General features: G+C 33.6%; 1 protein-coding gene across 1 annotated transcript in view; it reads left to right on the forward strand.

Moving 5' to 3' along the window:
- The window catches only part of EPHA6 (EPH receptor A6), a 973,333-nt gene that overhangs the window by 772,783 nt on the left and 174,056 nt on the right, over positions 1–26,494 (forward strand). Inside the window, exons 12-13 of the mRNA XM_049785675.1 lie at positions 1,043–1,168; positions 21,431–21,492. Of these exons, the coding sequence (XP_049641632.1) occupies positions 1,043–1,168; positions 21,431–21,492 (188 nt within the window). The remainder of the gene's footprint in view (positions 1–1,042; positions 1,169–21,430; positions 21,493–26,494) is intronic.

The raw sequence follows: 26,494 nt of genomic DNA on the forward strand, positions 1-26,494 counted from the left end.
TTTTGCCACTAAGATACTGGCCTTGTGATTCATATTTAGAGAAAACACATCTCAACAACTAGGTGCTCATTAGTCACTATTTATTTTAAGCTACAATGAAATATTTTGTCATGCAAGGCTGACAGCTGTGATATCACCTTCATGCTCCAATCTCATTTTATTAGTTGAAAAATAAAGATGGGGGCCCGGAGAGATAGCACAGGGGTGTTTGCCTTGCAAGCAGCCGATCCAGGACCAAAGGTGGTTGGTTCGAATCCCGGTGTCCCATATGGTCCCCTGTGCCTGCCAGGAGCTATTTCTGAGCACACAGCCAGGAGTAACCCCTGAGCACCGCCGGGTGTGACCCAAAAACCAAAAAAAATAAATAAATAAATAAAATAAAAATAAAGATGGGAAGGTGGGAAGGGGATTTTAGATGATCTCTCTACAGTACTTTTAACTCTGGTATTCTTTTATCCTCGGATTCACTATTCAAATGTGTGCAAGTAATGTACCTATTTAGATCCTTCCAAAGAATAAAGAAGCATGTAATTCTAATTTAGATACTTTGATACCCTGTCCCAAATATAAAAGTCTAACAAATAACTACTAAGTGAATATGTTGATTTTCTTACTGCTTCAAAAACATACAATGCCTCTAAGATAAATCTATGGAGATATACATGCTGCAATTTAAGTGCTAATACCTAAAGATCTGAAAGAAAACTCTATTAATTCTAATGCAACATAATATTAGATGCTACTGTGGTTTCTGTTTAAAAAATATATTAACTTTGTCAAATGTTGGGTTAGACATTTTATCTTTGTACACTAAAGCTTCTAAACTCTCTTGGATTGTAGCTAGTTACAATAAATTTCCTTGTTAAAAGACTAGGTAGACTATGATTTTGTTTGGAAAGAGAAATGAATGGCATTTCTTTTTAATTTCATAGCTACTTTGTAAGGTTTGATGTCTTAGATAATTAGAGATTTTATTCCAAGTAAAGAAAAAAATTTTTCACAATGCAGACCTTAATCAATGTTAATTTTTCTCTCTCAAAAGGATCCTTCTCAGCTATTGGTGTGGAGGCATTTTGTCCAAACTTCCTGAGAGCAGGATTTTTAAATAGCATCCAGGCCCCGAACCCAGTGCCAGCAGGAGGATCTTTGCCTCCTAGAATTCCTGCTGGTAAGTATTTCAGGTGTTTTCTGTCACTATCTACAAGATAAAAGATACCTACATTTCATAAAACCAAAATGCAAAGTAATTCTTAATGAGATAAACATCTTTGTAAATCCTAATGCTATGCAAATTATCTAGCAGATGTAAAAGAAGACTCCTTAACCTGAATACCCAATCAGCACAGAATAGCCTCTTCTACAAAAGTTTTTATATAAATATGAAGAGCTTCAAATCCTAAATTTGTAACTCAAGAATAAAATGAGAATAGATATAAGACACTTTGCTACTTAAAATTCACTAGAAGGGAGAATTAAGTTAATGTTATTAGTAAAAAGAGTAGTTCCATATCTGTGTAAGTTCATAGAAATTTAATTAAATTTCCATTTTACTAGAGAAAAATGATTTTCCAGAAAGTAGCAAATTTGGAAGACAATTTTGAAAAAAATCATTAATGTCCCTTTTTTCCCCTAAAACTACCAATTTGACCAAAGTTGTATTTTTATCATTAAGGACAAAATATAACTTAATAGATATTTGAAAATGTAGCTTCAAAGTTTAGAAAAATTTTTTATGGATTATGTATAGTGAATCATAAATTATTCTTTATGTTATTTTGTAAACATCTTTATTTCTCCCTCAGGAAGGGGGATAATGTGTCTTAACAAAATAGAATTAGTTTGCTGATTTCTTGGAGACTTTAAATTTATAATCCTTCTGGGGATTTTTGGTTTTGTTATATTTGGTCATTATTACTAATTATGCTACAAATTATGGTGCTATCAACAATATTCTCAAAGGCTGGCCCAGGCAGTAATATAGTGGAAGCATATTAAAATACTTGGAAAATTCAATAAAAACAAAATCCAAGAATAAGCATTTCTTGTTTTTCTTAGTAAATTATGCTGACACAACCTAAAATGTTCAAGTTGACTTTTATTGTTTGTTTGTTTTTGTTTTGGGGCCATTTCCAGCAGTGCTCAGGGGTTACTCTTGGCAGCTTGGGGGACCATATGGGATGCCAGGAATCGAACACTCATCAGGTCTCTCCTGGCTGCATGCGAAGCAAACACCCTACCTGTTGTGCTATCACTCCAGCCCTCCCCATTTTATTTTGGTTTTCAATTGAATTTACCTAAATAATTAGAGCATAGAAAAAGTAACAAGTCAGAAACATGCTTCAGTATCACTTAGTTTTTATTAGTATCTAAATCTTGAAGTGTTTGGAGATTTTGTGGCAAACAATAGTGGAAACAAAATTATGTAAATTGTGAATTAGTTCCATTAATAGTAATGAGTTTTTATCACTGTTAATTATCCCTAAAAATAATGATTATCCAGAGACTGGAATGATAAAACAGCAGGTAGGGCATCTTGCCTTGGGCACAATCAGTCTAGGTTCTTCCTGTTTTCTCATTCAGTCCCCCAAACTTGCCAGGAGTAATTCCTGAGCACTGAGCCAGGTGTAAGCCTTGAGTACTTACTCAGTTGATGTGACCTCCAAAAAGGAAAAAAAAATAAATAAATAACAAAACCTTATCATTAGCACAGACTTTGGTTGTTTTGTTGAAAAGAATTGGGAATCAAAATCTATATATGGTATATTAACAGAGTTCATTTCAAATATAAAAATTTAATTCCTATATAAATATTGGTATTACAGTAAGCAGGAAAAAAAGGTCTGACAGATATGGCATGACATAAAGACCTAACTTTTAACTCCTAATGACAATTCTTAATGGATTTGTATGTTTAGTAAAAATCGCATTACAAAATACAGTAGTGACTTAGCTGACTGCTATTTAAAAAAAAAGTTCTTATTATTTAGCCATGAAGAATGACAGAATCAAGTTTATGTTTTTATAATATACATACACAGTAACTTCCCATAGGAATCTAAAAGGACACTCTAACCCGCTATTCTAGGCTATAAGCCAAATTTTTCTCTAACTTATAGAAGAGAGAAAACTTGATTCAGTTTTCATGACTTACATGCAAATCAGGTGTAACAAAATTGCTTTAAAAATGTATGGATCGGGGCTGGAGAGATAGCATGGAGGTAAGGCGTTTGCCTTTCATGCAGGAGGTCATTGGTTCGAATCCTGGTGTCCCATATGGTCCCCTGTGCCTGCCAGGAGCAATTTCTGAGCATGGAGCCAGGAATAACTGCCGGGTGTGACCCAAAAACCACAAAAAATGTATGGATCTAGGGGCCGGAGAGATAGCATGGAGGTAGAGCATTTGCCTTGCATACAAAACGATGGTGGTTCGAATCCCGGCATCCCATCTTGTCCCCCAACCCTGCCAGGAGTGATTTCTGAGCATAGAGCCAGGAGTAACCCCTAAACGCCACCAGGTGTGACCCAAAAACAAAAACAAAAGCAAAATAAAATGTATAGATCTAAATTTATACATGTTCTCTCAAACTGAACTTGACTCAACTCATGCTTTTCCTGATTTATATCACATTGATAAGTGATCCCTTTATGCTTTTTCTGTTACTGTACAGTAATGGTTATGGGGGTGTCAAAGGCCACATTGACTTCTATTCAATTAGAGCATGCTTTACAGAAATTTCCTTTAGAATTTTATAAAGAGAAGGAAAGTTATGCAGATTTGTTTCATATTAAAAAAAATTAAAAGTATTTCTTATTATTTAAGAGCTGCACTCAACCCCTCCAGATATAATCATCAGTTTGAAGGCATAAAGCAGTTTCTCCCTTGCTCAATACCAAGGAATTTTGAATACTTGGCCTAAGGTTCATATTCAGTGGACAGCGATTTAATTGACTTCTACCACTTGACTAGGTCACAGTATTTTAAGGTTGTCATGAGATATTTGCTATGTCATTCAAAGAATCAGTATATTTGTTTGATCCTAATTACTAAATAAAATCTAAGTTATAATATGACAGTGTCTTATAGAAAATTGTTCCTTTAAATTTACACGATACTAGTCTAAGAGCAATATTTTTATACTGATTCTAATAAGAAAATGATAAGGTCTGGAGAGCAAATAAACCTGATATCTATTTTCTAACAATTTTCAATTGGTTTATATTAACTCTTATTTCTAGAGTGACCCAAGGGATATTTTATTAGTAGTATTTAAATAAAGAAAAACCATGAAATTTCTGGCTAAAAGTTAAGGGCTATATGCAAGCATATATATATATATATATATATATATATGTGTGTGTGTGTGTGTGTGTGTGTGTGATGTCTTTAACCCCATGAAGTAGCAAAGTTCAAGTAGAGAAGGAAGGAAAAGGTGGGGGGCAAGGAGCTGAAAGATGAAGATGGGGGATGAAGGGAAGAATCAAAATTACATAACTGTAATTATTTTCACCCACTGTTTCTATTATAATAAAATTTTACTACTTTAAAACTCTTAATCCTTCTTCTGAATATTTTAGCAAATATATTATTCAATATACTAATGAATGTTCTTTTTCTTTGATCCATCTTGTTACTGTTGGATGTAATTCTGTAGTAAAATAGTATTTGAAAGTAGGAGTGAATTTTTCTTTATATGCCTGAGAGCAGAGTTACTCAACTGAGGGCTCTGTGTCCTCCCTGTGTATCCAAGACTTTTTCAAGGTGGCAACAGATGAAATAGTGAATAAGAGGGCCAGAGAGATAGCACAGCGCTAAGGTGTTTGCCTTGCAAGCAGCCAATCCAGGACAGATAGTGGTTTGAACACTGGCATCCCATAATGGTCCCCTGTGCCTGCCAGGAGCGATTTCTGAGCACAGAGCCAGGAGTAACCCCTGAGCACTGCTGGGTGTGACCCCCTCAAAAAATGTGATTAAGAGAGAAGCAAGGTATGAGATAATGAGACCAAACTATAGCAGAATAGAGGAATACAGTAAAGTAACATGTCATAAGGGATTCAGTCATGAAAAAGCCAAGAACCACTCACTGCCTTTGAGTACCGACTATACATATCAATTTCACTGGCAACTCACCTTATGAAAGACTCTACCTCTCCACAGGTCCACATGTTTACCATGTATGAAAAAAAAGAGAAGCAAAGTCAAAAAGTCACTAAAAATGGAAATTATTAGGAAGTAAATATAAGTTTCCCTGATTCACTTCAGGAAATTTCCTTTTCTATCCCATCAGGGCACTAACTATTTGATAATATGTTGTTTATATATATACTTATATATAAGTTCCAAACATTAGAGTGATTTCCAAAACTAGTTTTATAGTAAATTTTTAGTTATAAGTGAATAGATTTATATATACAAAGGAATAACTATAATATGGTAATTATTCTGAAAATAGTTTATATTGATTATGTATTATCAGCAAAATTTCTATAGCTTATATGTTTTGGTCAGTTTTCTGTCACTTGTGAAATAATTGATTATCATAACTCATAGTCTCTATTTCTCACCAATTGCTTTATTTCAAACCTCAGTGGAGCCTCAACACCCATCTGCATGATTTTCCCTAAAGATCTTCTCTATAAAGTTTATGCAGCTGTAGGCTTCAGGGAAAAAAAACCCTAAGTAATGGAAATTATTTAAGAACTAGTAGAGGGACTTTGCAGCAGGACTGGGCATGAGGCTAAGATTAATCCAATTCAGAACAGAGTAGAGGCATATGACCAATGGTCTCTGATAACATGACACAAAGATAATAGATCCAACCAATAAAAGCCAAGGAAAGTATCATGGTATCTCTATACCTACAAACAATCTCTTTAAGAATTTTGCAAAACAATGCTAGGTTAGAGTATTAAGTAAAAAAAAAAAAAAAAAAAGACCTGTAGGGCTATATTGATAGTCTCTAAAACCAGTATAAGAGAGATAAACTAGATACTATCAATACCTTGATATGGGTTTCAATACACTTATTGCTTTCAATCAGTGATTCCACACAGCATGGATTCTTCAGTTCTTTGATTTACATGAGGAGAATCTCACAAAAAATTAGAAAATGATTAAAAGCTGGTAGAGGATAGCTTCTAGCACTAGGAACGAGAAAAGTAATATAGGGGGATATACAAATTTAAGGATATAACTTAAAGCTTCAGATGACACTCAGTTTATGAAGTCTTTAATCAATCTCAGGGTTCATTAGTTGGAGATCTCTTTTGGAAGATAGTCCTGATATTGGATATACAGTTCATTGACTAAGACTCCTTTTTGACTACATTTTGCCTTTTGGCCAAAAATTACAGACTTTCTTCCTGATACATAATGTATTTTCAGGATATATTTTATATGAATCTCTTAAACATTTACTAAAAGAATTCTATTTTTTCTGCCAAAATGCACAGAAAATGTTTTAAAACCCTTTAACTAATTCCAGGGTTGTATTTCTTTTTTTTACTAATTTTAGCTATATCTCAATTTTTTAAAGTTTTGGCCTTTGACCTTAGCTATGCTTCATTATTAGCATAAGTTATTTTATCTCAATTTTATTTAAATAAGTTTGATTTAAAAACTCAAGACCATATCTATACATAAATCATATGAATTTAAATTTTCCATTAAGAACATACCTGTCCTCTGGTGATCTTTATAATTAATTGTTTATCTGATTTTATTACATATTGTAACATCGATTCTGGTTCCATTTAAATAAATTATCAGCACTTTCAAATGATTTATCTAAGATTCATTTTCTTCTTACAGAGAAAAATTCTGAGAAACTTTACACAACTTGCGAAATTAACTGAGTCAGTCTCCCTGTGAATCAATATCTAATCTGTGTATTGTTTGGGATTGTTTTATCAATGCATTTTACCAGCACTGGAAATGAGAAGAAAACTGAGCTCCTCAAATGCCTCTTTCTCTCCAGGGAGCTACAGTGATTTCAATAGGGTAGCAAATATGCTTTCCCTTTGCTTCTCGGCAGCTTAAGAACATAAATAAAATAGGGATAGGCAACCTTGTTGTAAAACATGTCTCTTCTCAGTGTTCATTATTCCACCTTGTAGAATAAAAGTACAGGGGAAGTTGCTCTGTAGCACAGTGTTAGATTTTCAGAGTTCTATTCAACAGATAATCTAACAGAGAATGTATTGGCAGTGTTGGACACTTTTTAAAATGCAACCTTTAGTAAGAATTGCAGAAAAGATGCACAGGCTCTTTCACTTCTGATCCTTAAACTTGACTCTCTAATCTAGAAGATTGATGGGACAGTTAGAACTTGCTTTAAATTGTCCAGGGAATGTGTTTTTGAAACTGTTCTTTGGTATCCTTACCATGGCCCTGTAGAACTAAAACGGGTTCATATACTGGTTCATATACTGGGGGAATAAAAGCCTAAAAAATAAATAAATAAATAAATAAATAAATAAATAAATAAATAAATAAATAAATAAATAAATAAATAAAAGGAAATGGGAAATTTTTACTTTATGTTCTCATTTATTTATAAAAATAGCGTTTTTGAGAAACAACTCTTATCAAATATTGTTCTATAGATTGACAATGAAAAAAATAGTCATTTTATCTACATGCTTATGAACACCGGATTCTAACAAATTATATCTTTTTGACCTCAATTTTATTATTCCTTCTGCACTTAAAATAATTTCCCATAGTCTATAGCACCTTGTTTTAAGTCAACAAGATGTAGGATATCCCTTTCTAAGTTACTCATTATACATATAAGAAAGATTAAGAAGTAAGTTCTAAGAATTAGGAACTCTAATTATATTTCATAATAACAAGGAGAATGCTATTTTGTTCAATACAATATAGTGTCATGTGTAGTTTGCATTTACCATATTAAGTTGGATTTTAGTTGTACATTCTAAAAAATGTTTGATATAAATATCTTAGAATTTATAGTTCCTTACAAACACAATTTTTTTCTTTCTTAGGATAAATAAAATATATAACTCAACCTACAAAAAATAATTGCATAAAAGATTAAATAACAAGTAATAACTCTCAGGAGAAAAATCAGTGAAGGTGTTTGTGCTATATGCATAATTCATTTAGCAAATGTTTGGTCTATTAATTTTAGTCTCGACATAAATAACCTTATGTAGTTAATATACATTAAATATATTCTGTCTTGGGGATGGATAATGCAATGGGTAAGGAAATTGCCTTAAATACCTTAAATGCAGAATTTCTGGATTTAATTTTTGGCACCCACATGGTTCCCTAAGCACCACCAGACAGAAGTAATTCTTTGTGCAGAGCCATAAGTATCACTGGGTGTGGCCAAAGATAATGATATATGTGTGTGTAGAGATTTTTTTTTTAATTTTTTGTGATTTTTTTATCAGTGAATTATTCAAATGACCCCAAACCTGACTATTTGATTACCTTTATCAAATATAAGATACATTTGAAGTCAGCTTCTGAAATGCTACTGGTAAATATGATTGATGCTCTCGCCCCAAAATGTGTTAATCTGAATGTGTCATCACCTCCAGTGTAATTTTTAGTGCAAAAATGTTTATTACTGTTTTAACATATGTACATTTACATCCAAATTTTCACCTGCAAAACTTTCATCCTTTAAATCATTATGCGAAAATGTTATCAAACTAAAATTTAATCGATCTCCACTTGCAGTCCAATATTCAACAGAACAAGAAATTGTATAAGAAAATAAAAATATTCAGTTTCTAGTTCAGAGCTAGTAATCCCTTAAAAACAGTTAATTTACTGTCAATATATTTTTTTCTCTCAGATTGGGGTTAGTGTCTTATCTAGGACTACTTGGGAATGTAAATTAAAAGAAAATTGGGTAGGTGAAGTTGAGGGAGGATGGAATAAATAAGTTTCAGGAGTCATTTCAGAGGACCTATTACTTTCTCTTCTTCATTTACGATTTTCCACACCTCTTTCATAACTAGACAGGGTGTAGCATCAAACCCACAAAACACATGGATTAAAATTAGGCGGCACTAAAAATGAGAAAAAAAAAACTGAGCTCCTTAAAAGCCTCTTTCTCTACAGGGAGCTACAGTGATTTCAATAGGGTAGCAAATATGCTTTCCCTTTGCTTTTCAGCAGCTTAAGAACATAAATAAAAAGAGTCAAGGGAAAGTAAAAGATTTTAAGAGATATACACTTATAGGGCTATAGATAGTAAAAAAGTACTAAGTCTTTAAAGCTGATGCCTTTATGAATTCTAGCACTACATATGTTCCTCTGAAAGAGTTATCCCTGAGTATAAAGCCAGGAAGAAGTCCTGATAACCACTGGGTATTACATAAAACAAACTTTAAAAAAGTGAAGAGGTATTTGTGAGCATATAATGAAGTTTTAAAGGTTTGCTTTCTTACAAAAATAATAAGATAATTTAAATTAAAGCTAATTTGTTAAGAATTTTTAAAATTAGTGGCTGGAATGATAGCACAGCTGTAGGGCACTTGCCTTGCATGTAGCTGATTCAGACAAACCTGGTTTTGATCCCCAGCATCCCATATGGTCCCCCAAACCTGCCAGGAGCTATTTCTGAGCACAGTTCCAGGAGTAACCCTTGAGTGCTACTGGGTGTGGCCCAAAAACAAAAACAAACAAAAAAGATTTATTAAATTAGAATGCCACATTGCTGTTTAGAGCATAGGAAAAACAAAATGTGGAGATTTTTCCAGTTAGCTAATTTAGTACATATTTTCTATGTCCATAGACTAATAGAGGCCATTGTCTAAAAATATGAGAATAGCAGTAATAATGCCAAACACTGACCTTAAATTGAAAAACTTATTAACAAGTAGTGGGTATAGGTGTGTGTGTGCGTTCTTACTAGTGGCGGTACAAGGCACCTTTCAAGAATAGATTTGTGGCACATTGGTGATGTTTGAATAAAGTAATTATGCATATTGATAACGTAAAGTATAATACTAGTAGGTAAACTAAAAGAGCGATTCTAATAAACATATACTAATAAAATCAATAAAAATAAATTATTTTAATTAAAAAATAAAATTCTAGAACTTAGCAAAAATAGAAGTTTTTAAGAGCAACAAACCCTTCCCAGGATTACGTTTCTACAGTGAAGCAAAGAGCTCTAAGGACATACCTCATATTTTCCAAATTACTAATGGAAATCCAGTTATTATTCGGAGCAAACATGATAATCAGGCATGCAGACTCAGAAACAATTTGTAGATTTAAATCCCATCCAACTATTGTTCACTGTGTATCCTTGGATAAGTTGCTTAAACTTCCCTTGCACTGGTAATCATACCTGTGGAATTGAACTAGCAATTCTAGTCACTACAAAAGGTAATCTGAGGATTAAATGAGTTAACATATTAAAAACCCTTAGATAAGTATATGGCACCCTGAGTAACTTAATTTTAAAAGGTAGCCACATTAAATATGTGCTGATGTAAATAGAATACTGGTTTTAAGATATCTGCAAAAAAAAAGACTTTTGTGTAAAAACCATGAACAAAGGCAGCATGAAATTTTGTACATGACAAACAGTTTAATTCCATTTTAATTTAAATTTTACACAGCATTCCAATTCTCAAGAATTCAGCCAGGTGTTTTGCTCATTATTTATTTAATTATGTAATTGTCCTTTTTATTATGACATTATCAGTTATTTCTTTCATAATAGTAAAAAGTCATAAATCAAATAATTTAAAGCATGCCTTTAATATGATTATTATCATACTACTTTTACAAATGTGTGAATGCTAAAAATTAGAAAAAGCATGCCTTAAAACTCCAATCTTATTAATTTTTTTTATTATGGCTAATACCATAATAAAAACACAGTCAGCATTTTGGGAGTAACTTTCATTGTCAACAAGATTCTTTTGTCAAGAAATATTTTTGCCCATATGGTAATTTTCAGTGTAAAGAAGAACATTACTGAATATTACTGAAGATAATTGATGCAGATGCTATACTGCTGCTATCTGGAAGATGCAGGAAGATTATGTTTAATTTTTTAGCATCATACTTTCTATTTAATCAAAACAAATCGAGGTTAAGAAATGCCACTGGTTTCAAAATGCTGACCATCTCTCTGAATTTATCACTGAATAAAATAATTGTTTAGCATCCCCTCAGGGTATCTTTTTTTGCCTCTCTATATTTATATAACTTCTATGGAGGGGGGGTTAATTCTTCAAAAAAAAACATGAATGATGTTGTTGGTGAACCTACAGCTCCTTTGGGGCTCAGTAGTAACACCTGGTAATGTCAAGGAATAAACCAGTGTCAGCTTCTCAAGGGGAAGCAAGCACCTTCTCCTTGTTCACTCTGGCTTTTCTGATTTTTGAGCAATGAGGGCTTCTGATAGAGTTAATATCATTCATTTATGCATAAAATATTACTGCACCACTATTTCATACCAATTCCATTTGTATAGGCTCTCTTCTTCCCTAGACTCATTTCTGCTTGGCACTTTTCCATTCTGTTTGCCTATCTCAGGATTTGTTTTCATGGATCACTGTATTGCCTCTTTCTTATTTCTTTACACTATAAGGATGAGTGGGATAAACTAGTATCTCTTTCTGGCTCACTTTGCTAAGCCTGCTACCCTGTTTAAATCATTTCTTTTATTCTTGTTTAATTTGGATCATTTCTAAATTAATAAAGTAAAATAAATTTAAAAGAAATATTGAAACAAGATTGATGTAATAATTATAGAGATATGCAAATTTTCATAGAGTTCTAAAGTTACAATTTCAGGAGTTAGAAATGTGTCTTTATATTAACTTTACAGTATTCTCCCAAAATATCAATTCCAAATTTTCCAAAGACCTATTGTTACATGTGTTACATGTTATATGTGGCCTATACATAAGAGTACAAAAGATGGCTCATAGCTTATTAGATAAGAATAAAAATGTATTCCTCAAAAAGCTACTTTAAAAAGTCAATTATAATTTATTGCTTAATTAAGAAAATATTCATTTTGATTATTTTGCTCTAGAAAAATGGTGATAACAAAATGATTATTGCTAAAACTAGGAATTTAGGGACTAAAGATATAATAAAGTGGGTAGCACCTTGTCTTGCATGTAGCCAATTCAGGTGCGATTCCTGTCACCTAATATGGTTCTGAGCCAAGACAGGAGTAATTCTTAAGTGCAGAACCAGGTGTAACCCCTCAGAATTACTGGGTGTGTGATCTAAAAACAAACAAAAAAAATCTATTAATTTATTGAATTTTATAAAACATAGAAGTAGAAATCTTTTGTACTTTGCCATAGGATATGAGAATTTTTATATAAACATCATAATATAGTATAGAAATTATTTTTTGTTTTATTTTATTTTATTTTTTGAAACAATTGTTGTCTACAAAGTCCTTCATAGTTTAATTTCAGATAGACAGGGTATAGGATGATTCCCACCAGCAGTGTCGACCTCCCTCTGACAATGATCCTAGAGTGGATCCTATCCCACCATCCTTTGTCCCTGGTCTTCTAGATTAAGAGAGTCCCATTTAATTTAGATTGTTAAAGTTTAGGTCTCTTGAGTCTGTTGTTGTTGACTTTGGCTTTATCTTTAGTTCTGTCCTTTTTTCTCTCCAGCAATGTACCTGAGATAACTTGGCCCTTGTCCCCCATCCTTTCTTCTTTTCTCTTCTTAATTGTATACAAAAAATGCAGAAATATGAGGTAAAACAAAGTAATCCATGTCCCAAGGCTCTATGAAAATACATAGACCTTATTTAAAAGATACAAAATAAAAATGAAAAAAGGGTGTGACAGATTTTTGCATAGACACAACAAAAGTTGGTTAAAATAAAAAGAAAGGAAAAACCTTTGGCTTAAAAAGGAGAACCTACCCATGAAGCATCATGCCACAAGACCAACAACAAGTTCTGGGCATATGAAATTGTCTAACTCCAAAGTATTTCTTTATGATCACAGGAAAAATTCTCCTCAATCACAGTAGTCATAGTCAGGTTTCTGTAATTAGAGATCATGGTTTTTGCACAGATCCTATGCTGAAGTCAGGGTGTCATGAAGTGTTTTCTGATTTCATTTCACCATTAGGTGGCTGTGCAGGTAAACCTGTCTTGGGGCAGGAGAGATATCACGAAGGCAGGGCATTTGCCTTTCATGCAGAATGACTGCGGTTCAAATCCCAAGATCCCATATGGTTCCCAGAGCCTGCCGGGAGCAATTTCTGAGCGTAGAGCTGGGAGTAACACCTGAGCACTGCCGGGTGTGATTCAAAAACCAAAAAAAAAAAGGCATATTGTTGCTCTCTCTCCAAGTCATCAAGGTATCATATGAACCCATTCTGGAGCAAGTCAGTGTCAAGACACCATTTGGGCCTTTCCAGTAGAAGTTAAATTCCTGGTGCTGATGCAGAAAACAGTGCTGGTTCCAAAGGTGGTATCCAACATTCAGGATTGAATGGCCAATCTATTGAAGCCTAAGTCAAGTCACTGTGACAAATGTTCAGGATAAAAGTCTCCCTCCCTGCCGCTGCAATATAAACTTTATGAGTTTCTCTATATTAGATAAGAACTTTTTTCTATACATAAGATTTCCACCATTTTAATTTGCCTATGAAAAAAGGAACAATGGCACATGGTGCTACTGGTGCAATGGAGATAAAAATAACAAGCTAAACAATTCCTATAACATGGTTCTAAAATGAACTCAGAACCCGAGAGAAACTTATCTACTAGAATTTCCTACTAAACAAATCCAAAAAAGGAATGGGAAAAACTACATCCACATAAGGAAATACACAATAAAAATTATATCTGGGGCCGGAGAGATAGCATAGCGGGAAGGCATTTGCCTTGCGTGCAGAAGGCCAGTGGTTCGAGTCTCGGCATCCCATGTGGTCCCTCCAGCATGCCGGGGATGATTTCTGAGCATAGAGCCAGGAGTAGCCTCAGAGCGCTGCCGGCTGTGACCCAAAAACCAAAAAAAAAAAAAAAAAAGAAGAATTATATCTATTAAGGACATATATCTAAAGAAATATATGAAGGAAATAAGCATATCCCCTTTAAGTCTTTTGAATTAGCCTGTGGGAGAGGATAAATCCAGAGCAAAACTTTGGCCTGCAATGTGGTCTTATGGAGTCTGAAAAACTGCTCCCAACAGTCAAGGATCAGGAAATTTCCTCAAGCTGAGGGTCTCTCGAAAGTTGAATCCCGTAGTGAGCAACAGTCCACAGGGAAGGGAGGTGAGAGAAAAGGGGTCATCAAAAGCAAATTAGCAGCAGCAAGTGACAGCAATTTCTTCTCCGGATGGAGGAAGGCAGGCTGTAAAACATGTCTTTTCACCTTGGAAGCTGGTTGGCAGCTGGCTGGAGTGTTGGGGGGGGGGGGGTTCTTGTTCCTGAGGAATTAAGGTATAAAGGTTTAAATAGGAGGAAATAACAGATCAGGTGTGAGAGAGTGAAAGGATAGAAAAGGATTTTTAAAGAGGTAAGGGGTGGGTAATGGTTATATATAATGGGAAAGGACTATATACAACATAGACAGACTCTATGTACAGTACAGACAGACATTGTGGTGTCCAACAGTTATACTCAAACATACATCGACAGACAATGTAGATGAATCCATAGATTACAGTTGATAAAACTGACCCAGATGGAATGAGTCAGAAAGCCTAAAAAATATAGAGCTAGCCAGTCAGATGGAAAGGTTTTCCATTTCCTAGGCAAATTAGTAAGGTTAACTTTACTGAAGAAAAGCTTCCTGGGTTAAATTATAAATAAAGCATTCTTAAAATAATCAGAATTTTTAAGTCTAGAATACTAAAAAACATAGTAATGAGCACTGAAATAGGAGTTTACATCATGAAGCATCACCAAATAGGTCTTGAGCATCTAGGTTTATTTCTTGAAAGCAAATTAAAATCATGGCATTAAGATATACTAGTAAATTGAAAATAAATTGCAATAACATACTCCATGAATGAGCACTATAGCAAGAATCTGTGGCATGCAGTTGTCTATTCTAATGTTATCTGTGGTCTTAAACATTAGATCATGTTAACAGGCCTAATCAAATGGAAAAAGGATAGAATAGAATATTTGTCAAGACATTATCTTAAGGAGCACTATATCTAGAGTCTAATATAAGACTGTGATGCAAAACCTGGGCAACCAACCTATGTCTCTAAGAACCACTCTGAACAGCTTAAAGAGTTATTATAGACATATTAAGATTAAGACATTGGGGGCTAGAGTGATAATACAGTGGTAGGGCAGTTTGCCTTGCAAGCAGCTGGCCTAGACACACTCAGGTTCTATACCCAACATTCCATATGCCCCCAAGCGAGCTAGGAATGATTTCTGAGCATAGAGCCAAGAGTAACCCAAGCACTGCCATGTGTGGCCCAAAAACCAAAAAAAAAAAAAAAATAGACACTAAAAATTTTAGTGGAAGTTCATGTATTCCAAACACATTCTGCACCTGTTTATGTGGATAAAAGCATTTAAATATTATTATAGACATTTATAAAGAGCCTACACAATCTAAACAGCTGTATTTGTTGCTGCAGGTCTCACTTAAGTATAGAAGAGAACATAAGCTTTTGTGTGTATCACAATTTCTTCTTTTCTACTTGTAGTATACTCTGGGGCCAATGGTGTTCGAGAATGATTGCATAAAGAAACACAACGGTCTGATAGAAATGACTTTACTTATAAAATGCTTTTTTGCTAAATATCAGCCAAATAGTGGGTATAGTTAGTTCACAAAGCGAAAGAAAAGGAAGAATTTAAGAAAAAAGGTTATCAAGAGGTAAATCAAGGTTCAAGTTTGATCCCAAGTATGGAATCTTCCCCCAAAGTACCTCTGGCTATCATCCCAGGGTGGCCCTAATGACCCCCAGTACCACTAGACCCAAGAAGTATCTCATTGCCAGGTAAAGCACTGAACCATTAGGCCTCATTGGTAAAGAGGTTTCCTGGCCTCCTAAACTTGTCTTAGAAGGAAAGGGGTGGAGAACAGAGAGAGAGAGAGAGAGAGAGAGAGAGAGAGACAGAGAGAGACAGAGAGAGACAGAGAGAGACAGAGAGAGACAGAGAGAGACAGAGAGAGAGACAGAGAGACAGAGAGAGACAGAGAGAGACAGAGAGACAGAGAGAGAGACAGAGAAACAGAGAGAGAGGGGAGGGGAGGGGAGAGGAGAGGAGAGGAGGGGAGGGGAGGGGAGGGGAGGGGAGGGGAGGGGAGGGGAGGGGAGGGGAGGGGAGGGGAGAGGAGAGGAGAGGAGAGGAGAGGAGAGGAGAGGAGAGGAGAGGAGAGGAGAGGAGAGGAGAGGAGAGGAGAGGAGAGGAGAGGAGAGGAGAGGAGAGGAGAGGAGAGGAGAGGAGAGAGAAACTGCATAGGCAATTGTGATTATCCTATAAAAATTGTAAAAGCTGATGGGGTGGGGAAAATTTCACAACAAGTGTAGAAAAACTGGGGAGATATCTATCACTAATGACATAGGAACAATGATAAATTGTAAAGAAACTTAATTGCAAAGCCAGTTTAGTCTTTAATTCTGCAGCAAATAAAACCCCAAGTAATGCAAGCTTCAAACAGGGAGGGTATTAGCCCCCATACTAAATTACTGATTATTTTTGTTGTTCTTTCCATTTAATGTTCCATAAGAATAAAATAGGATTATTGGAAGGAGATGAAAGGAAAGTTGATTTGGTCAAATTTTTTTATTCAAAACCACTGAGAATAAGATTTATTTGTAATATGATCTATTAACCACTGGGAAACAATATATGAAAAAATTTTCTCCAATTTTTACCCAAGTTAAGTAAAAATTATTCAGGAAGTTTCATATTTCTTCAAATGTATTTCAGTCATATTTCTCAGATTACTTAAAGAGATAATAAAATTATTTCATTTATTATCAAAATATTTGATATTATAATTATAGTTTACCATCTCTTTATCATAAAAAGGAGGAGGGAAAAGTTATTAAGTTCTAAAAATAACTGAATTCATTCTAGGAGAAAATAATATAGCAAGCTGTCAATCAATGTTATCATCCTCCGAATATTACTTTTTGAACAAAATATAAATCTGACAATAAGTGAGCAAATACTTTAACCTTGAATAAAATTTTGAGGTGGCTTATGTTTGTCTAGATTTAACATTACCGACTAAAATTATTCCAATAAATACAAAATGCTACACTCAGAATAAACTTTTCAGTTTTATGAGAGAAAACCTCTTTTCACCTTTTTTAACACAACTTTGATGCCTAAAACAAAAGTAATATTAACATTATTTTGTTGATTTTGGTGATTTGCTACAAACCATTTCCCTGGTTTATGTTAAAAATTATGTTTCCTTTGTTTTCAAGAACTCCACAAAAAGAGATTATCTTATAATGTGACATCATACTATACCGCCTATATAAAACCATCCTAATCACTGGGAAACTACAAATTTGGAAGATATTTAATATTCTTTAAAAATTCCAATTAAAGAAAAAGTTGTTCTTTCTTAGAATGTAAAATAAAAGATGATATGCAATTTTGTGACTTATTGTATTCAGAATACAAATATGTGATTTCATGGAGGATCATAATTCCAATGTAATTAAAATTATCTAAAAGACATTGCTAGGCTTATGTAGCTTTTAAAGAAAGCTACATAAATTTATTTTGTGGCACTTAAACTAATAAGACTTCTAAAATATAGATGGGGATTTTGAGACTTGACTTATTTTCAAAGACTCTATAGTTTGTCCATTGAGTTTGTACCATGCCAACATTGTTTATTCTGTAACATAAAGCACTTAGACCTAAAATTATTTTTAAAAAGGTAAAATAAAATATTATGAACATACAAGAGAATAACTTACCTCAAAATATATTTTTCAATAGCACAATGTCATGTGAAATGTTTGTATATATTGAAAGGGGACATAAAGAGAGGTTACCAATAGTCTTTTTTTCTCCTCACTATACACATGCTGAATACCATCTTTTTATAGTTTACAATTATTTATATTTGTTGACTATAAAAAGTATTTGTAAAATCTAAAATTGCTTTTAATCTTTACACTAGAACTGACTTTCTTTAAGAAAACTAGTAGGAAACAAATCACAGGGTAGATAGAAACACTATTCTTTCATATCTGACGTCATAGGTTAGCAACAGCTGCTCTCAATTGCTGCAATCGATGCTACTGCACAAAATCTAAAAGATGCAGAGCTCAGGTGTGAAATTTCTAATTCACAAGCACCTATGGGTGTCATCATTTGACTACTTAATGAGAAGATGAAGCTTGTCACTGATGAAGTAGAAGACTGAATAAAGTATCTCCCAAGGAGATATAGATAGAACTAATTTCAAAGTATTTTGTATTCACATAAATCAGAATCTGCTGAAATGTTATGTTTATGTTACTCTTAGAAAATGTGAGATCATTAAGAAAAATCTCCCCTCCTTTTTTTTTTTTTTCTCTATAAAGCCTGTACTCTGCTCTTTTTGTTGGGAAATGACATTGAGAAACCATATGCATGGGGACACTGTATGGGAAGACAAGAAAAAATAAATGCACGCACAGTAGCACATTTTATAGTACTGACAAAAGATGTAAAAGGAATTATCAATGACTACTGGAATTATCAATGTGACAGGCTTTCAAGAAACACATGCAATGCATGGGCTCTGGGTAGGTGTATGGTAAAATTAGGGAGAGAGAAAATAGGGAGAAAATCTTTGCTTGCAGGCTAATGCCAAAACGAAAGGCAGGAGACAGGCCTGAAAATGTATAGGAAATAATGACAACTGGCAGAGCTGATGATAGGCTAAAGAGGAAGACGAAGTCGATCACTGGAGAGGAATGATGAAAAGAATTAGATATATTGTTTTGATTCATAAATATTGTGTAATTGCTCCCATGATATTATGCTTACATTCTGAAACCTGTTTTTTTACTAGCTCTGGGCAAAGAGTTGAATGAATACTATTTTCTATTGTATAATAGGGGTAATGATAATATCTATGTAGCAATATGAGACTTTATTTTAATAAAACTAACATTTTAAGACTAACATTCATATTTTAACTGTATATATATATATATTTAAAATGTCAGAATGTTCATATAGTAGCAATGATCAAGGTATATTGAAAATTTGAGATGAGGGGTTGGAGAGATAGCATGGACGTAAGGTGTTTGCCTTGCATGCAGGTCAGTGGTTCAAATCCCGGCATCCCATATGGTCCCCCAAGCCTGCCAGGAGCGATTTTTGAGTGTTGAGCCAGGAGAAATCCCTGAGGCTGCTGGGTATGACCCAAAAACAAACAAACAAAAACAAAAAAAAAAAAAGAAAAGAAAAGTTGAGACGATGGGAAGTAGTTTGACTCAAGCAGAGTTAGATCCAAATTTCCCCCGTTAAATTCATGAGCCTTCATTACTCAACCCTTATTATTGGTCTCGGAATTTTTTTTATTTTTTTTTCTTGGAGCTGGAGAGCTTGGAGGAGGTCCAAGAAGTGAGGTTTAGAGCTCTCTCCTAACAGTAGTTGGCCATCGAATCCAAGTGAGCTCTTTAGTATGTGGTGTTGCTCAGGCCCTGAAGAACCAGGGTTTGGCCAGACCTCACCAGTGTTTCTCAGGGGACCATGTAGGTGTTGTGGATTGAATTGGGATCAGCTGGATGAAAAGAATATACTTTGTCTCACGTACTATCTCCTTAAAATTGTATATTTAAATATGTAAATTATCTTTTAAGGCTTAGAGAAATAGTACAGCTGCTAAAGTGCTTCCTTTGTACAATGCCACATTGATTCCCTAGCACCAAAACTGGTCCCCCAAGCTCCACTAATCACAGAGACAAGTGTAAGCTCTGACAACTTTTGGGAATAGCCAAAAATGTCCAAATTAAATAAGATTAAGGGAGCTTTATTTTCTCTCTCTGCTAGCTTTGTGTTAGCATCTCCAAGTTGTCTGAAACTGAAGGCTAAATAAAAGTTTCAATGACAGAGTTTCAAATTTAGGGCCTGAATTATCTAGATCCCAGTATACAATAGAGTTTATGGTTCTTTAGAACTCAATATTTTCTGGTATTTTTATTTGTCTTTGGGTGAAATTAATGACTTTGAGAAACAGTATAGTTCACTAAAATGGAAAACATTTTGATTCTGATATGTATGATAAATTTGGGGACTTTTTTTTTTACCAAATTTAGCCTTAAACACCTCTTTCTTTGCAATATGAATTAAAAAGTAAAATATAGCACTTGAAGACATTATGCTAACTTTTTTGTTACTCTTTATAACCTCCAACACTTTGAGTTCATGAAAGAAATATAAAATATAATGTGATATCTAATATGACCATCACTGATACATGTGATTTCCTTCCAAATTATCTTTAAGCTCATGAGAAAAATCTTTGTACATAGTGCAGATTGAGTTGATAAAAATTCCAATGAGAAGTAAGAAATAAGAGTGAAAACTAGATTTTTATACATTTTTTGAGTAAATACCATTTTCCATTTATCTGAAATGAGTTTATCTTTTAACATGGGCAATTGGGCAGAACAAATAGATTCACTTCTTTGAAACAAATCAAAGTTATTTATGCTGAATATTCTACCTAATAGAGATGTGTTGGGAACGGTAACCATTGCAAATATGTATGATAGAAAAAGAAATAAATGGTGTTCAGTTGCTGGTTCTGCTTCTGCTTTAGACTACAAAATCAATTACTTATTTTTCATGTACTGCCATCACTGCTCTGTTGATCTAATCAGTGTCCAATAAAGAGATGATCAAGAACTATTACAAATCCCACCAACTTTGTAGCATTCATCAATCTAGTGACATTTTTCTACTTAAAATGCCTTAAAAGCAGATTGCAAGTGATGCTTTATGGTCTTTTAAGAAGAATTTATACATTTCCCCTTTATGTTTTGCCTTAGGAATATTTCAGAAATGCCTGATCTAATGTAATTCAGCCAAAATCACTGCACCACTGTAAAAGAAGTTGTGTCACACTGTAATAGCAGCAAAAGTAAATGCTTCGAGTCTTGGTTTTTTACTGGATTATGTTTGAAGGAAAGCTTCAGATAAAAAAAAAACATAATGTAAATAAGTTATTGTAGGGTTTTAAAAAGGAAATGCTTAATTCCTTTGTAATTTATATTACCTTTATGAGCTCAAAATAAATAAACATAAAGATAACATAAACATAAAATACATAAAGAACAAAGAGTTACTTATAAAGAGTGTGAGTGCTTTAGTAGAGGCATGTTTGAAAATCAAGTTGTGCTAATAAAATATAAATCAGGAAAGTGCCATCACAGCTAGGAATCTCTAAGTGCAGTATATATTTCTATAATTGCTTTGAATTTAATGTATTCTTGCTCTTTTCTGCAGGTAGACCAGTAATGATTGTGGTGGAATATATGGAAAATGGATCCCTAGATTCCTTTTTGCGGGTAAGGTTTCAATTCTGATGACATTTAAATAAGCTGTTCTAAGTTTTAAATTTAAATAATGAATCATAAGTTGGTTTTTATATACTGTAATTCATAAATATTTTCATGAAGTATAGTAGTATTTTCTCTGAAATGTATATATCTAGTACAGTGATAGATTAGAGCAGCTATTTCTCAACCAAGGACCATATGGGTCTTCTCTTATGGATGCCAAGATATTCGACAGGGGCCACAGGACAAAATCACATAACTAGGGACCATGGACCAAAATTATGGTCTAACCTAGTAGGATAGAGGTTATAGGAAATATTCAAGATGGAAAATAGACCAAAGATGAGAAAAAGTTGAGAAATACTGCACCATATGAAAATACTTCATCATATGAAAGATATGCAAGAAATATCATGTATTTCTCCTACAAATACCTTACCATATTAATATATATTTCAAATTATATTATAAAGAGGGTATTTTGCTTTACCATATTTAACTTCAAAATATTTTACACATTATATGCAATGCATAACTTTTTAAATTGATATATTTCCCAACAATGAGTGTATTAATATAGTTAATTTATCTACAGTGCCCTTATGCTTTTCATTTGGCTAACTATTCAGGAATAATAAAAAAAAAAGAATAAAACTTCAACAGAGGTTTTTTTAAATACCAAAAATAGACCTCCTTAAGAGTCATTTTCTCTATATAGTGGTATTCAAACCATTATGTAGTTATGTTTTAAAATGCTTTCATAATAACTTTAGTATATTAAAATTCTTCATTACTTGTTATTCCAGTAAAATATTTACTGATAATGGAAAAATAGAAAAATAATCACTAGGATCAATCTTTTCAGCCTAGTTGAGATTTTATATTTACCTGGAATTATATTGCTTGCTACTTGTATATCTACAGTAAAGTAGTCATTTTTCTTACAAAATTACTGTATTCTTACCACTTGAAATATTATATGGTTTTTATCCTCATTTACATGTAAATAAATAATCTAAAAATTTATTATTTTTGTTCCATGTTATTTGACAAATTCTGTGTGCATTTTATCTTTTTCTCTTGATCTCATATTCATTTGGTTTTTTTCTTGATTTGCTGCCCTCTTCTTTCAACTGCTCTCAATATTAGCAGTGATGATATATTTACACTGTGAGTGGATTTGATGTCCAGATTCAATTTCACAAGCTGAATTCAGCAAAATTGTCTCGTTATTATAGAGCAATACTCTTGGCACAATGCATGCTCTCAAAAAAGTACACTCTTTAAAGCTAAATGAAACTCATAGGTGTTTGGGGACATGAACTATTTGTTCTTTTCTGCTGTCATTCTCAGAATGTTATTTTATAGCTTATATTCATTTTTCCTATAAATTATTTTAGAATAATTTATCAAGACTGCCTATGGTATATACAATACACATATTTATTCAAACACTCATTTTATCAGATATATATCAAAATGACTTATTATCAAAAGATGCCTAAATTTTTAAGGAAATATATCCTGGAGCTGAATATAAAGACAGATAATGTAGCTAATACGCTATCAAAAGAGAGAAGATGCTGAAAACTGGATCAAATAATTGCCACAAGCAAATTAGGAGAGATATACTTCATCCTGCTGAATCATGAATGTATTAAACTGTATTATTAAAAAAACTATTTTTTTAGATGCAGGAGGCCTCTTAAGTGATGTTCACAATGCCCAGGGGTCCGAACTGCAATATTGGTCAACCAGGTCAGGTACTCAAAGTAAAGGCCTGAGGATGCTGTGTTGCACAGGCACTGTGGAGTCAAGAATTATCTGGGTCACACCAGCTGTGTTCAGGGACCTTTAGGGCTGCACCAAAAAAATGATTGGGAGTCATATGGTGCCAAAAATTAAACCCAGGCATGAGCCTTAACCACTGTATTCTAGCTTCAAAAAGACATTTTATCAATGAAATACTTATAAATATCTCTCTAAAATTTATTATAATATATTTCACATATTAATTAGGGGGGGCCTCATTCACTGATGGTTAGGGATTACTCCTGGCTCTGCACCAGGAATTACCCGTAATATTGTTTTGGGGACAATATGAGATGTCAGATATTGAACCCAGGCCAGCTATGTTCAGAGCAAATGGTTTATCTACTGTACTATCTCTCCAGCTCCTTGCATATTAAACATTTTAAGAGCTACAAAAATAGAGCAGGAGTGAAGCCATATATGTGCTTTGCATGCAGCCAACCCTAGTTTGAATCCCAGCATTGTGTATGAAATCCAAGTACTTCTAGAAATGATCCCCTAAGCACAGATCTAAAAATAAATTCTGAGTACTACTGTGTATTTCCTCCCAACCAAAAAAAGTATTATAAGCTAATATTTTTCAACTCTATGAACAATGAAAAAAAACCATTGTAGACTCTGGGACAAAGCAAATTTTCTGTTAATGGTTCTTGCATTACACTACTACTATGAGAACCTTAGCATATCTTATCTCAACTCATCTTCAAATTAAACTGGGGAGTAACTTCTCTGTGCCTCTATTTACTCACCTACAAAATGGAGATGTTAGTAGATTACTGCATACTATTGTAATAATGATTAACTAAACTGATTTTATAGGATAATTTATGACACATTTGGATTGATAAAGTGAATATTTAATTCAAGGCTGTCTCATAAACCACAAACTCAATATTTATCAAAATACCTACTAGTTCTTAAAAGTCCATCTCCCCTTATGAACTGTGTAGAGAATTTTTGTCACAGTGAATATCGTATGAATGGAGAGAAAAATCATAACACCAATACTCTCCTTTACCCTTCTTTAATACTTTTACCTTTCTTTCTAATCTTTTATCCCAAAAGCTCAAAGTGCTTTAAAAACTCCAGCCAATAGCAGATATTGTGCTCCCCATGGCAAACACAAATCATATATCGCAAATTCTCAAAAGCAAAGTCATTTCTCAAACTGCTGCTTTAGAATTTGATAATCATGACTTCTATGTTCACAGAAAGGGGGAAGCGAGTAAGTGCATGGCATAGTGGGGGAGTCATCCATGTCTCCTTAATAGCATTCTGTGCTTTACTGAAGGCAGAAAAGATTTCCCTTTGGTCTCCACACTATTTGATAATCACTTCAATTTACTATTTTATATACGAAGGAGAGATAGCCCAACTAAATACAATATTACAATACTGTGCCAGTGGTGTGGTAGCTGACTGGTGATACTGTGCTAGGTTCATAAATCTTGTACAATTATGATTCCTTATGGACAGTTCTCCAGATGGATATTACTATAAAGGGAAGCGTAGTTTAGTTCCTGTGTTTGTGCATTTATGTATGGAGAAGGGTGTGTAGGTAGTTTCACTGACTTTGCTTATTAGAATCCAAAATCAATTTATACAATATCACTAATTTCAGCTCATGATTTTGCTGCAAACTTTTCCCATCCCAAATGCTTTGACATGAGAGATAAAAATATGTATTCATTATTTGTAAATCACAATCTCATGAGTTGTGAGGTTGTCATTTGTAAATCATAATCTCATAAATTCTGAGTTATTCATTAGAAAAATATGAGAAAATTAATAAAGAAAAATGCCAGAATCAGATTGAATAAGAAACCTCAAATATACTCTGGGAAAGATGATAGGAAGTTTGGGAGCAAGAAGACTGTGTGTAGAATGGCATCTCACCAAAAATGACAGGGTGTGGAGTACATTTCAGTATTAAATTGAATGGAGGGGCCAGAGAGATACAGTTTAAAAAGTTGAGGACATGCTTTGTACGCAGGAGGCCCCAGTTCTGTTCACAGCATCGCATGATTCTCTGAGCACCAGCAGGAGCTACTCTCAAGCAAAGACCCAGAAGTAAAATCAAGTATCAATAGGTATGGCACTATAAAGAATTAATAGAAAATAAAGTGATTAAATAAAATAGAGTGAAGATGGAAGATCTTAATATTGAATGAAGCTAGGAAGAAAGTAAGTCATAAACCAATTGGATAACTGGGAGAAATATTCTAAGTATAAAAACAGTAAATACCACTGTCCTGCAGTAGGAGTATTTCTTAGCCATATATCTGCAGAGTAGTCTTTAAGCTCATAATTCATGCCTTTTTTCCCCCTAGGAGAGTGCTGATTCATAGCTATTTTCTCATTATTATTATTATTATTTATGACCTCTATAATATACAGTTAAGAGAAGAAAGGCTATAAGGGAAGTTTGGTAGACCTTTCATGCAGGAAAGCAAGGAGAGGTTTAAATATTAGAGTGAAATTTTTTAATCTTTATGTGTGTCTTTTAATCATCTAATTAAGAGAACTTTTAACAATAATCCTAAATTCAAGCTACACCACAGATCAATTAAATCAGTACCTTGCAGGTCTGAGACACAGTTGCATATGATATAAAAAAAGTTATAAAATAGCAACAGTGGGCTTTTGAAATTATTGCAGTGATTTTGAGTTTTCTCTAGGTGAGAATAGAAACTTTTATGGGCTTGGCATAGAGGCACAAATAATCCAATTACATCTTCAAAGTATCACTCTTTTCAGAAAAGACTATAGTGGGAAATGGGTGAATACAAGCACATAAAATGTTTATCAATAATTCAGGTAAAGAGATCACAACAGTTTATCTAAAGACTGGGTGAAATAACACAGATAATAAGACATTCACTTTGCAGGAATCGAACACTGGTTTGATCTATAGTACATATAGTCACCTGTGCACTGCCAGGATTGATCCCTGAACATTTCCTGGTGTGACCCAAAAGCCAAACAAAAAATTGAAGTTATCAGAAAAATATACAGTGGGTAAAGTATTTGCTTTGTAATTGGCTGACCCAGGTTCAATTCCCCAGCACCACATAAGGTCCCTCAAGCATCACCAAGAGTTATCTCTCCAGCATAGAACCAAGAGTAAGCCCTGAACACAAAAGTTAGACAAGAGCAGTTGAATTTGGGAAAATGTAAAAATGTATATTTTTTATGTATT

This window comes from Suncus etruscus, chromosome 13 (assembly GCF_024139225.1).
Source record: "Suncus etruscus isolate mSunEtr1 chromosome 13, mSunEtr1.pri.cur, whole genome shotgun sequence".
Lineage (NCBI taxonomy): Eukaryota > Metazoa > Chordata > Mammalia > Eulipotyphla > Soricidae > Suncus > Suncus etruscus.